The following is a 14,268-nucleotide window of genomic DNA, read 5'->3' on the forward strand; positions in this document are numbered from 1 at the left end:
AAACTGAAATATCACATGGTCCTAAGTATTCAGACCCTTTGCTCAGTATTTAGTAGAAGCCCCCTTTTGATCTAATACAGCCAGGAGTCTTTTTGGGAAAGATGCAACAAGTCTTTCACACCTGGATTTGGGGATCCTCTGCCATTCCTCCTTGCAGATCCTCTCCAGTTCTGTCAGGTTGGATGGTAAACGTTGGTGGACAGCCATTTTTAGGTCTCTCCAGAGATGCTCAATTGGGTTTAAGTCAGGGCTCTGGCTGGGCCATTCAAGAACAGTCACGGAGTTGTTGTGAAGCCACTCCTTCGTTATTTTAGCCGTGTGCTTAGGGTCATTGTCTTGTTGGAAGGTAAACCTTCGGCCCAGTCTGAGGTCCAGAGCACTCTGGAGAAGGTTTTTGTCCAGGATATCCCTGTACTTGGCCGCATTCATCTTTCTCTCAATTGCAACCAGTCGTCCTGTCCCTGCAGCTAAAAAACACCCCCACAGCATGATGCTGCCACCACCATGCTTCACTGTTGGGACTGTATTGGACAGGTGATGAGCAGTGCCTGGTTTTCTCCACACATACCACTTAGAATTAAGGCCAAAAAGTTATATTTTGGTCTCATCAGACCAGAGAATCTTATTTCTCACCATCTTGGAGTCCTTCAGGTGTTTTTTTAGCAAACTCCATGCGGGCTTTCATGTGTCTTACACTGAGGAGAGGCTTCCGTCGGGCCACTCTGCCATAAAGCCCCGACTGGTGGAGGGCTACAGTGATGGTTGACTTTCTACAACTTTCTCCCATCTCCTGACTGCATCTCTGGAGCTCAGCCACAGTGATCTTTGGGTTCTTCTTTACCTCTCTCACCAAGGCTCTTCTCCCCCGATAGCTCAGTTTGGCCGGACGGCCAGCTCTAGGAAGGGTTCTGGTCGTCCCAAACATCTTCCATTTGAGGATTATGGAGGCCACTGTGCTCTTAGGAACCTTAAGTGCAGCAGAAATCTTTTTGTAACCTTGGCCAGATCTGTGCCTTGCCACAATTCTGTCTCTGAGCTCTTCAGGCAGTTCCTTTGACCTCATGATTCTCATTTGCTCTGACATGCATTGTGATCTGGAAGGTCTTATATAGACAGGTGTGTGGCTTTCCTAATCAAGTCCAATCAGTATAATCAAACACATCTGGACTCAAATGAAGGTGTAGAACCATCTCAAGGATGATCAGAAGAAATGGAAAGCACCTGAGTTAAATATATGAGTGTCACAGCAAAGGGTCTGAATACTTAGGACCATGTGATATTTCAGTTTTTCTTTTTTTAATAAATCCTCAACAATGTCAACAATTCTGTGTTTTTCTGTCAGTATGGGGTGCTATGTGTACATTCATGAGGAAGAAGAATGAACCTAAATGATTTTAGCAAATGGCTGCAATATAACAAAGAGTGAAAAATTTAAGGGGGTCTGAATACTTTCCGTACCCACTGTATATATACACACACAGCGCCCCTAGCAGGAACATCTGTTAGTGAAGCAAATAGTAAACATGGCTTCAATGTCTGCTTTCTAAAGAGGTCAGTCTGTAAGGTTGTTTATAGAGGGGCTCTTTTTTGTATTTAGGGCTTAGCTTCTGGATAATTGGGGTGTCCTAACCAAGTACAGAGAGAGCTGCATAGCCTCTGTGTGTCCCCAGGCTTTGCCATTGTTTCCAGGTGGTTTTCCCTGCACAGTTACTCTCTCCCCTGTCTTGAACACCTCATGCCTCATCTAATTTTGTACACAGCACTCTGCTGCTGTCTCCACCCAACTTCTCTTGTATTGCATCCCGCTTGCTGCCCAGTCCCTGCTTGCTCTCTCTGCATACTCCTGCTCATGGGTCCCACCAATAAGTTCTTCTTTCCAAAAATGCCTCCTCCAAAAATGCCTCCCCCTGCACTTTCTCCTTGCCACTGGTTGGGGCCAAATCAAGCTGTTGATGCAGTGAATCAGCTATTCTCTTCGCTGTTCAATCAGCAGGGCCACCATTAGAAATAATTGGGCCCAGTACAGAGTGCAGCTAAGCCCCAGTTTTACTGCCCTTGGTCACAGACCTTAAATTTGAAATACAGCTGAAGGCTACTCACATGCTATGACCATTTTGCATTGCAGCCATGGAAAATTTGACACGGCACATTGAGTTGACTATCATACTTAGCCATTCAAGTCAATGGGGCCATACCACAACTGTAAGCCAAACACTTTGCTTGTGATTGTAGTGCATTAGCACCATTATCCACTGCCACTTGGCTTGAGAAACAGGCATTCAGGGGACAACAGGGTCACCTCCTGAACACCTGAGAGCAGCTGCACTCTGAAGAGAAATCCACTGTGGATCCATTTTCAGAGCTTTGGACAATGTGAACCTGGACAATGTGAACCTAGCCTAATAACAAAAGCATGTACTCCGCTCCCGGTTGATTCACATCAATCTGCCACTCACATTCACTGGTTGCTGGCTCAGTTCATAAGAAAATAGAAACTCCAGACATCTCCACTCCAGTGGCCACCTTTGCAATGTAAATTTGGGCGAAATTTCTTTTATTTTTGGATGGAGCAAGGGAGGGTTGTGTTTTGTTTTGTTTTTTTTTTTTTCTTCCCCACCATCTGCATCCTATTGTGGAGATTTCCCTTCCTTGGGGACCCCAGGTCACCAGAACTATTGTTCTCATTGGAAGATTTCCCCTCTATTACTGTTCTGGGGACAACCCAAAATTGGTTTTAGATTTTTTTTTTTTTTTTTTTTTTTTTTTTTACTTTCACTTTTAATGATAATAGAAAACAGAACAAACGGAGAGGGTGAATCTCCCTTAGCGGGGCACAGGCAGCAATGAAAAGTAGCAAGCAATCTAATCCCTCTCCACTCTATCCAAAATGGAAAAGAAAATGTTTTGCCTTTTAGTTATACTTTAACCACTTAAGCCCCGGAGGATTTGGCTGCTAAAGGACCAGGGGTTTTTTTGCGATTTTTTACTGCGTGACTTTAACGGACAATTGCGCGGTCGTGCGACGCTGTACCTAAACGAATTTGACGTCCTTTTTTTCCCACAACCAGAGCTTTCTTTTGGTGGTATTTGATCACCTGTGCGATTTTTTGATCACGCGCTATAAACAAAAAAAGAGCGTAAATTTTGCAAAAATAACAATATTTTTCACATTTTTTTATATGAAATTCCCCAAAAAAAAAAGTAAAAATCAAAATTTTTTAACATTTTTCGGCCAATTTGTTTTATGCTACCTATGTTTGGTAAAAAAAATCGCAAAAAGCGTATTTTGATTGGTTTGCGCAAAAGTTATCGCGTTTACTAACAAAGAGAAAGATTTTTGTCATTTTTGGTGTTTTTTTTTTTAACGCGTAATGGCGGCGATCTGCGATTTTTTTTTTCGGTACTGCGACATTGCGGCGGACAGATCGGACCCTTGACTGACATTTTTGACACTTTTGGGGTTACCAGTGACATTACTGCAGTAATCAGTGCTATACATATGCACTGTTACTGCAAAAATGACACTGGCAGGGAAGGGGTTAACTTTATTGGACAGGGAAGGGGTTAAGTGTGTCCTAGGGGCGTGCTTTCTACTGTGTAGGGACATTCCTATTGGTGTAAAAGCAAAGATCAACCGTTCTACATAGTAGAACGGTCAGATCTTCACTTTTACACAGGGAGAACTGACAGGCAGCTTGTTTACACAAGCTGCTCTGTCTTTCTCCCTTCACAGGAGCGATCGCAGTGTGACTGGCGGACATCGAGTCCGCCGGTCACACGCACTGACTTGCCTGTGAACGAGCCGCGGCGGGCGCGCGCCCGCCCGCGATAGGCTCGCAAGTCAGTGACAGGCGAGTGACGTACCGATACGTCACTCTGCCTGGCCGGGGCTGACCGCCGCAGTATATAGTCGTGCGGCGGTCGGCAACCGGTTAATGTAAAAAAAAAAAAAAAAAAAAAGTTCTTAAAAATACAGCAATCACAGTGAAAGTAGGGGAAAACTGCTGATCTGTTTCATGCTTAACTAACGCTTACTCATAATGTTACATAGTTTGTGAGGTTGAAAAAAGACATCAGTCCATCCAGTTCAACCTATGATGTGTGAGTGTGTTTGCTGTTAACCATACATTGTATACCCCTGTATGTTGTGGTCTTTAAGGTGCCCATCTAATAGTTTTTTGAAACTATCAATGTTCCCTGCTGATACCACTGCTTGTGGAAGAGAATTCCACATCCTTACTGCTCTGACAGTGAAGAACCCCTTACGTATTTTAGGGTTAAACTGTTTTTTTCCTCTAGTTTTAGTGAGTGGCCACGTGTCTTATTCCCTTTCTCTAAAAAGTTTGTTCCTTATGCTAGGGTCGCCAGTACAGTATTTGTACATTGATATCATATCCCCCTCAATCGTCTCTTCTCCAGAGAGAATAAGTTCAGTGCTTGTAGTCTTTCCTCATAGCCAATGTCCTCCATTCCTCTAATTATTTTTGTTGCCCTTCTCTTGACTCTCTCCAGTTTCAGCACATCCTTCCTGAGGACCGGTGCCCAGAACTGGACAGCATACTCCAGATGTGGCCGGACCAGAGTCTTGTAGAGTGGGAGAATAATCTCTTTTATTTCTGGAGTGAATCCCCTTTTTTATACATGCCAGTATTCTGTTGGCTTTGCTTGCAGAGGCTTGGCATTGCATGCCACTGCCAAGCATGTTGTCCACCAGTACCCCCCAGGTCCTTTTCCACCTTAGATTCACCCCTAAACTGTATCCATAACACAGTAAGTGTTAGTTCAGCATGAAAGGTATCAACCATTTTTTTCCCCCTTTTTGTATAACTTTTTTTATATTAGAGGTGGTTACTGGAGTGCAGATATCCAGCCTAGTAACCTTAAGTGTGCACAACCTATTGCATTAGGATGTGCACCCCCAAAGCTCAAACACACGTGTATGTGTGTGTATATATACACACAGGATATATATATAGTACATATGTATACAAGCACTCTTACGATTGTTGAGTATTTTTTTTCAATTGTGTTTTTTGCATAGTTACTGTGTGTTAGGTACAGAGTGCAGGGTTCAGGAATGAGTTCCGGAAGGAATGCAGAGTTCCGGAGTGCGCTACGTACAGTGTGCAGAGTTCAGGATTAAGCCAAGTACAGAGCTCAGGGTGTACTACATGCAGAGTGCAAAATTCAGGGTGTGCTACGCACAGAGTGCAGGGTCAAGGGTGTGCTACGCACAGAGTGCAGGGTCAAGGGTGTGCTACACACAGAGTGCAGGGTTCATTAGTCATTTATTAGCAAGCGCTGTATTTGGCCTTTCCATAGTTACATAGTAGGTGAGGTTGAATAAAGACAATAGTCCATCCAGTTCAACCTGTGTAGGTGTGTGTGGCCGTAATCATCTCGTATAGCCCTGAATGTTCTGATCCTTGAGATGTAAGTCTAAGAGTCTTTTGAAAGCCACCATACTTCCCGCAGAAACCACCTCTTGTGGTAGAGAATTCCACAATCTTGTAGCCCTAACAGTAAAGAACCCCCCTCGTTGCCTGAGGTTAAAACGCTTCTCCTCTAATCGCATTGTATGTCCGATTTCCATAAGGCCATTCATTTTTCAACAGTATAGCAAACACTGCAAACTGTGTCCCACTCTAGTACTATACTAGCCTGCTGGCTGGAAGAGAAAAAAGTAATCTTAAAGGACTGCAAAGAATGTATGAGGATGCAGAGCAGTTGGAAGTAGGCTGGGATGGAAAGGGTGTCAGGTAGACAGTCAGTGTGTAGACTCCTAGTGTGTATTGTCCACATCTGAGACTGGAGGCTGCAGGACTAGTTCAGCGCAAATTTATGTGTGTGGAGAGCAGAAAGTGAACTGGAAATGGGGGTGGTGGGGTTGGGGAGTGAGGATTGGTATGCGAGTGTCTGTCTGATTTTAGCATGGTCTTACCCGAAACATGTGGAGCCATGTAGTACACAGAGGGAAGGCAAGTAACGCTGGGGGTGAAAGAGGCAGATGTAGCAGGTGAGAGGAACTTTTCTCCTCCCTCCCCTCGATCACGGAAGGAAGTTCATTCATTACATACAGTTCTGCAGCTTCTCTTCATTGGTCTCCCCACATCGGAGTTGCTTCTTTCCACACCAAGACAGGAAGCCAGCGGGATGAATTTGAAGGGAAGGACAATGCACTTTTGCCTTGTTTCCACTGAGTGGTACAGTACGGTTCGGTTCAGTACGGTACAGTTCAGAACGGTACACCTTGCGTTTCCACTGCCAATAGTACCATTTCATGATGGGCGTGGTGTAGCAGTAAAGCTGTGATAGACGATTCTCTGTCAACCAATCAAAGTTCTGAAGAGTGTAGCTCCACCCTGTTGGTACGGTACTAATGTGCTTGGTACCCCAACGAAAGGGTCCCAAAAAAGTGGTACGGTTCGGAATTAGGGTACCATTCACAATGGAAACGGTAAAAATAGCGTACCATACCATACCGCTCAGTGGAAACGAGCCATTTGTGTACCCATTGGCTGAGGAGACAGCAGCACCGTCCCCTGCTACCTTCTTAGCCAATAGGTAGCTGAAGCTCATGAGAACTTCCTCCTCCCTCCCTCCCTCCCCTCCCTCCCGACATCATACTGGACCTCCTGAGTACCGACATGTGTTTTTTACAATGCGGGCACATCAGAAACGGATTTTCATCTTGTATCCAGTGTTCCAGCCGGGCTCTGCCTTGTCAGCCTTTCGGATAAGACAGGTGGTCTTCCCAGTGGCAGTACGGCTCCCGCATCTGATAGGTTACACTAGCCTAGCTGATGTGAAATTTACTGATGCTCTGGGGGGGGGGGGGGTTTGACTCCCCCTGACCCCCCCCCCCTTATCTACGCCCCTGTTTAAACCTAGATCATTATCTATTTTACAATTAACCACTCGCACATCTCATCTCCCTTAAAAACCCATATCTGCACATCGCTATATTTCCATATCTGAAATTGAGTATTTGATTTGCTTCTGGTGGCCGAGCAAAACAGCGAGGGAGCAAAAGGAAAGCGTTTATGCTGTTGTGGAATTGGGGACATTTAAAGCACACCTGTTGCTTTGTCCTAGATCAATTTTAAACCATGTCTTGCTTATCCACTAGACTGCAATTAGACCATAATTGTTTTTCTTTTTGTTCGTTCTTATGAGCAGCTGGACAAGACATCCCCTTGTACAAAAGAACAAGAAAGTTGTTGTGTCATCATTTCTTTTACTACTGTTGGGACTGGGTGAGTGCCAACTTTCATCTGTTCTTTCCAAGCATCCATCACTCAAGTTAATGTATTCATTGTATCTTATCTTTTTATTGTTGGGTTTTTTTTAGTGTTCGTTTTTGTTGGAATAGGATTACAAGTGAGTCCTTCACCAGGTATGTACATTTCTTGGCTGTAGCTTAGCCCCTGAATAACTAAGAGGCGTAGCTTCCTTGCTTTTAGGGCATTTCTGCATAGGGACATAGATCTGGGTCCCTAATTTGTAGCAGTCTAAACTTATGGAGTGCGAGATTCTCCTTATTTCAGACAATTCTACATGCACGTACTCCAGTAAATAAAAATAAAAAAACTATGTGACGTGATTCAATGGTTCATATTGTGCTGTTCTGCCAAGCCAGTTCAAATTGTTAGGATGGTAGTTAAAGGAGAAGTATCGGAAAGTAGAAATGGGTAGTAAATGTTACCCTCATACCTCCATTACATTTCTTTCTTTCCTCAGTCCTTTCGTTTTTGTAGTAGAGGCTTTTGAACAGTCAAGAAACAGCCTCTAACGCTGGGATCCTCAAACTACGGCCCTCCAGCTGTTGCAGAACTACACATCCCATCAGGCATTGTAAAACTCTGACATTCACAGACATGGCTAGGCATGATGGGAATTGTAGTTCCTGAACAACTGGAGGGCCATAGTTTGAAGACCCCTGCGAAATGGTTCTCTCTCTGTTTAAAAGTTAACAGGGGATGTATACAGCTTCACAATCCAGTCCATCTTGGACATGTGGCTGTGCTTGGTGAAGAGGTGCACAAGCAAGCTGCTATCTAGAGTGAGCGCGCTCTTCACGTGCCTCTGTTTCCATGGCAGCATGTCCCTACTCCCCGGCTAAAATCCAGAAGTAGAGGCAGCACGACACAAGTAGTGAAGTGTCCTCACCTCCCAAGAGCTGGACGATGTTTCCCTGGCTGTCATCTTCCTCTCTCCTCTGCAAGATTCCAGTATCTCCTCCAATGGGCTTTAATTTTCCTGTGTTCTCCAAATTCCCCCTTCCCCTCACTCTGGGGCTGTGTCACTGTCAGCTTCTCCTTCAACTGCGGAGAGAGTGTTGTGAAGACTTCTCATGTCCCGCTATCCCCTGCATGAACACAGGTTTGAACTCTCTACACATGCTATTTCAGAAGAGTAGACCTAGTAATGAGCATGTTAACCTTTTTCCTGTGTCAGTTCTCGTAAAATGAACACATTGCTATGTGTAGGGAGCATACCTGTGTTCAGTACATGGCAGCTCTGCAGAGGAGAGTGCAACTCCCTGTCATCTAAAGTGAAATATCCCTGTTTAGACCCTGGATATTTCCCCAGAGTCTCCTTTATGTTCCATAAAAAATCATCCCTCTGCCTCTGATCCCACCTCCCTCCAACAGTTCTCTGTCACTAATCCCATCTCTCCCCCCCCCTCTCCCATCACCACCGCTGCCTCTGACTGACTGATTCCATTCCCCCCTCCCCTTATCAGGCAGTGGTGGTGGGGATAGGGATGACATCAGTGGAGGTGGTGACAGAGGGATAGGGAGGACATTAGTGGCAATGGACTGATGTCATCCCTATCCCTCCATCACCACCTTCACTCCTTTCTGTTCCCCCATCAGGAATGCTTGGGCCAACTTTACCTATAAAATATTAGTATCCAGTTATATTATTTGTATCTAGGAAAGAATCCAGGCCTTTTATTTTTTTTTTAAGCACAGGCCTTTTCTACTGAGCTAGCCAGAACCAGCTCTTGAGGGATTCTATTCCACATTTTCACAGCTCCTACTGTGAAGATGCCTTTCTGTATTTGGAGATTAAAGCTCTTTTCCTCCAGACATAGAGAGTGCCTCCTTGTCCTCTGTGATGACCCTAAGGTGAATAACTCTACACCAAGTTCATTATAATGGACCATTTATGTATGTATACATGTCGAACATATCCCCCCTTAATCTCCTCTTCTCAAGACAGAATGAATTCAGTTCAGCTAACCTTTCCTCATAGCGGAGCTCCTCCAATCCACTTATTAGTTTGGTTGCTCTTCTCTGCACTTTCTCCAGTTCCCCAATATTCTTTTTGTGAACTGGTGCCCAAAACTTAACCACATATTTCAGATAAGGGCTTACTAATGATTTGTACAATTGTAAAATGATATCTCTTCCTCTGCAGTCTATACCTCTTTTAATACAAGAAAGGATTTTGCTGTCTTTGGAAACAGCAGCCTGGCATTGCATGCTGTATGATTCACCAGAACACCCAGATCCTTCTCCACCGTTGATTCCCCCAGTTGTACTTTTCCCCTAGTTTGTATGATGCATGCATACTTTTAGCCCCCAAATGCATAACTTTACATTTTTCAACATTTAAACCTCATCTGCCACATAGTTGCCCAATGAAACTGTGCATTGAGGTTGGCTTGTAAGTTGGAGACATCATGTAAGGATGTTATTCCACTGCATAGCTTGGTGTCATCTGCAAAGACTGAAATGGTACTTTTAATCCCAGACACATTTATCCTTCTCTGTGTCCTCAAGATCACAGATGGACAATATCTAAAACACTTGTTACCAATGAACCAAAACACCTCGCTGCATTGAGTGTGTGTATTTAGCTATTTACCTGTGGTATTACTGCAAGGGCAGCACTAGCATTGGTGTGTTGGTTCTTTGGCATGTGGATTAACGCCATACTTCTAAGTTTGATAACCAATGCAGATATAATGCATATGTGATCTTGAGGACACAGAAGATTTTATTAAGCAATCTAAACTAGCTTTCCTGGAAAGTAATATAAAAAAATTTGATCACCATTTCTGGGGCCATATTGACGTTCCTTTTGCTGAAAAATTACAGTATCTCAAATTTTTGTAAATATTTTATTTACATCTTTTCATGTGACAACACTGAAGAAATTACACTTTGCTACAATGTAAAGTAGTGAGTGTACAGCTCACCAGAGATTCACAGGTTGCCAGTGGAATCCTCTTCCACTCCTCCATGACCACATCACAGAGCTGGTGGATGTTGGAGACCTTGCGCTCCTCCATCTTCTATTTTGAGGATGCCCCACAGATGCTCAATAGGGTTTAGGTTTGGAGACATGCTTGGCCAGTCCATCACCTTTACCCTCAGCTTCTTTACCAAGGCAGTGGTCGTCTTGGAGGTGTGTATGGGGTCGTTATCATGTTGGAATACGCACATCCGAATCCGAAGGGGAGAGGATCAGGCTCTGCTTCAGTATGTCACAGTACATGTTGGCATTCGTGGTTCCCTCAATGAATGGTAGCTCCCTAGTGCTGGCAGCACTCATACAGCCCCAGACCATGACACTCCCACCACCATGCTGGACTGTAGGCAAAACACACTTGTCTTTTTGTACTCCTCACCTGGTTGCCACCACACAGGCTTGACTCCATCTGAACCAAATAAGTTTATCTTGGTCTCATCAGACCACAGGACATGGTTCCAGTAATCCATGTCTTTAGTCTGCTTGTCTTCAGCAAACTGTTTGCGCTCTTTCTTGTGCATCATCTTTAGAAGAGGCTTCCTTCTGGGACATCAGCCATGCAGACCAATTTGATGCAGTTTACGGCATACGGTCTGAGCACTGACAGGCTGACCCCCCCACCCCTTCAACCTCTGCAGCACTCATATGTCTATTTCCCAAAGACAACCTCTGGATATGACGCTGAGCTTGTGTACTCAATTTCTTTGGTTCTAAGTGGAACCTGTCCTGTTAGACCGCTGTATGGTCTTGGCCACCATCCTGCAGCTCAGTTTCAGGGTCTTGGCAATCTTCTTATAACCTAGGCCATCTTTATGTAGAGCAAAAAAATTTTTTTTTTCAGATCCTCCGAGTTCTTTACCATGAGGTGCCATGTTAAACTTCCAGTGACCAGTATGATAGAGTGAGAGCGATAACACCAAATTTAACACCCCTGCTCCCCATTCACACCTGAGACCTTGTAACACTAACGAGTCACATGACACCGGGGAGGGAAAGTGGCTAATTGGGCCCAATGTGGACATTTTCACTTAGGGGTGTACTCACTTTTGTTGCCAGTGATTTAGACATTAATAGCTGTGTGTTGAGTTATTTTGAGGGGACAGCAAATTTACACTGTTATACAAGCTGTACACTCACTACTTTACATTGTAGCAAAGTGTCATTTCTTAGTGTTGTCACATGAAAAGATATAATAAAATATTTACAAAAATGTGAGGGGTGTACTCACTTTTGTGAGATACTGTACATGTGAGGGTTGATTGCCCAAAATCATATGAGTTGACTGTTGGTTTATGTAGGCGTTTGGGATAATATGACACTTATTACTAGTATTTGTGGAGACAAGCTGAAGCATGGTGTAATACGTAATTTTAAACTTTTATTAGTTATGCGAGGCGTCTGTATTTCCACACACCTGCAGCAGGTCCTGGGTCATCACCTTACTACATTATAATTTGATCATGTTTAAAAATGAAGCCATGCCAGATCCCATTGTTGTGTGACATGGCTCTATCAACAGTGCCACTTTATCACTGTCAGCTTTTTGTTTTTCTTGGGAAAACCTAATAGATATGGTTGTCAACAAAGTCATGCATTCACCATGTCAGCAATGACCTGGTGACCGCATATCTTTAATGTCACTGATAGACATTGATAAAGCCATATGATCACCATATCAGTGCTGATATGACAATCTTGTGTGTTTTATAAACAGAGGGTAAGGGTTAGCATTGCCGTTAGAATTACGGTTATTGTAGCATCTTTTAGTACAGGATCAGGATAGATGAATAAAATGTAATTGACTCACGGGGGCAATAAAAGCAGATGTTAGGTTTTTGTGATGTAAAAAATTAGGCAAAGATAAATAATTTCAGATCTTTTTTTTTTGTAACTTCAAAGTTTTTTATTTGAACATAAGCAAAACATAAGACAAAAATATAACATGGTACAGAAAGAGTAACACATGCCAAAAAAGTAGTATTACAGTAGCAATAAGATATATGTTAAAAGTTAGGGATGCACCGAAATTATCGTCCGAAAATGGGCCTATCCCATTTCGGCCGATAATGGGTTAAAAATGCCGAAATTAATGGCCGCTGGGAGAAAGGAGGAGGAGCACTCAGCAGAGTGACAGTAAGGAGATTGAATCATTGGGATGGGGAGGGACGCTGAGGGGGGGGGGTGGGGGTGTACTGCAGAGGGGGGCGCGGAGGCAGTGAGGCGGGGGGGGGGGTTAGCTGAGGCAGCTTACCAATGGTATTAGTATTATGCAGCATGAGGGGGTTAATGTATTGTCACTGCTGGTCACTGATGCATTAGTGACCGACAAGTGGCAGTTAATTAACCCCTTTGTGCTGCATTAGTGCAACCAGTATCAGTGCAACCAGTGTTAATTAACACTGATACTGGTTGCACTAATGCAGCACAAAGGGGTTAATTAACTGCCACTGGTCGGTCACTAATAGATGAGTGACCAGCAGTGGCAATACATTAACCCCCTCATGCTGCATAATACAAATACCATTGGTAATTAAATTAACCTCTTGCCAACCCATCACAGTACATATACTGTGACAGGGTGGCAGCGACAGGTGTACGTCGCTGCCTGTTTTTGGTGTACGCCCCTCTTCTATCTATTTTAAAATTATTTGGGGGAAAATGTCATTTTCGGTTTTCGGCCAAGGGCATCCTCCATTTTCGGTTTCGGCCCAAAATTTTCATTTCGGTGCATCCCTATTAAAAGTACTTATTCAGTAAAATAAAGCATAATATTTTTTGCAAGATTGGTTGTTAGATTCCACTCTCTTGACCGATTTAAGTATAAGGTTCCCTTACGGGAGGAGGGCTGGTCCCTCAATGGGATCAAACTGTGACACTATATCGAGAGCATCCCGGGGGGAAGCCTCCCCTGGTGTGGGATCCAAGTCCTTACTTACGAACCGGAGGGGGTATCTGGGATATACAAACTTTAAACTTAATGGTAGATAAGCAATAGGTGCATATTAACCATCTCCTAGGCTTCCTAATGCGAGAAATTTCAGACTAAGTTTAGTTTAGTTTATTAGACTTTTGGGTCTTTAGATTTGAGACGTGGCGCCTTGGAAAGCCTTCCAATTTCAGATCTTTTTCCATCTTTAATGTGACCTATAAACTGTACAACTCAGTTGAACAACAAACTGAAATCTTTTAGGTGGAGAGAAGTAAAAAATAAATAAATAAAATAATATGGTTGAATAAGTGTGCACACCCTTAAACTAATAATTTGTTGAAGCACCTTTTGCTTTTATTACAGCACTTTTTTGGGTATAAGTCTATCAGCATAGCACATCTTGACATGGCAATATTTGCCCACTCTTCTTTGCAAAAGCACTCAAAATCTGTAAGCTTGCGAGGGCATCTCCTGTGTACTGCCCTCTTCAGATTACCCCTCAAATTTTCAATATCAGATTCCGGTCTCGGCTCTGGCTGGGCCTTTCCAAAACATTAATCATCTGCTGGTGAAGCCATTCCTTTGTTGATTTGGATGTATGCTTTGGGTCACATTGTCATGCTGAAAGATGAGGTTCCTCTTCATGTTTAGCTTTCTAGCAAAAGCCTGAAGGTTTCATGCCAATATTGACTGGTATTTGGAACTGTTCAAAATTCCCTCTCCCTTTACTAAGGCCCCTGTTTCTGCTGAAGAAATACAGCCCCAAAGCATGATGCTGCCACCACCATGCTTCACTGTTGGTATGGTATTCTTTTGGTGATGTGCAGTGTTGTTTTTGCGCCAAATATCTTTTGGAATTCTGAGTTCATCCTTGGTTTCATCAGACTAATAACCCTTTTTCCCTCGTGCTTTTTGGAGACTTCAGATGTGTTTTTGAAAAATTTAGCCTGCCTTGGATGTTTTTCTTCGTAAAAGAAAAGGCTTCCGTCTTGCCACTCTACCCCATAGCCCAGACTTATGAAGAATATGCAGATTGTTGTCATATGTCCCACACAGCCAGTACTTGCAAGATATTC

The 14,268-nt window shown here is 43.6% G+C and overlaps 1 protein-coding gene across 2 annotated transcripts in view; it reads left to right on the plus strand.

The window, feature by feature from the left end:
* The window catches only part of TMEM134 (transmembrane protein 134), a 105,138-nt gene that overhangs the window by 79,210 nt on the left and 11,660 nt on the right, over positions 1-14,268 (plus strand). For both annotated transcript variants that reach the window (XM_082268225.1, XM_082268226.1), the window contains 2 exons: positions 7,180-7,256; positions 7,352-7,396. In XM_082268225.1, coding sequence (XP_082124351.1) covers positions 7,180-7,256; positions 7,352-7,396 — 122 coding nt within the window. The remainder of the gene's footprint in view (positions 1-7,179; positions 7,257-7,351; positions 7,397-14,268) is intronic.

This window comes from Pelophylax lessonae, assembly GCF_965119305.1.
Source record: "Pelophylax lessonae genome assembly, chromosome: 9".
NCBI classification, from domain to species: domain Eukaryota; kingdom Metazoa; phylum Chordata; class Amphibia; order Anura; family Ranidae; genus Pelophylax; species Pelophylax lessonae.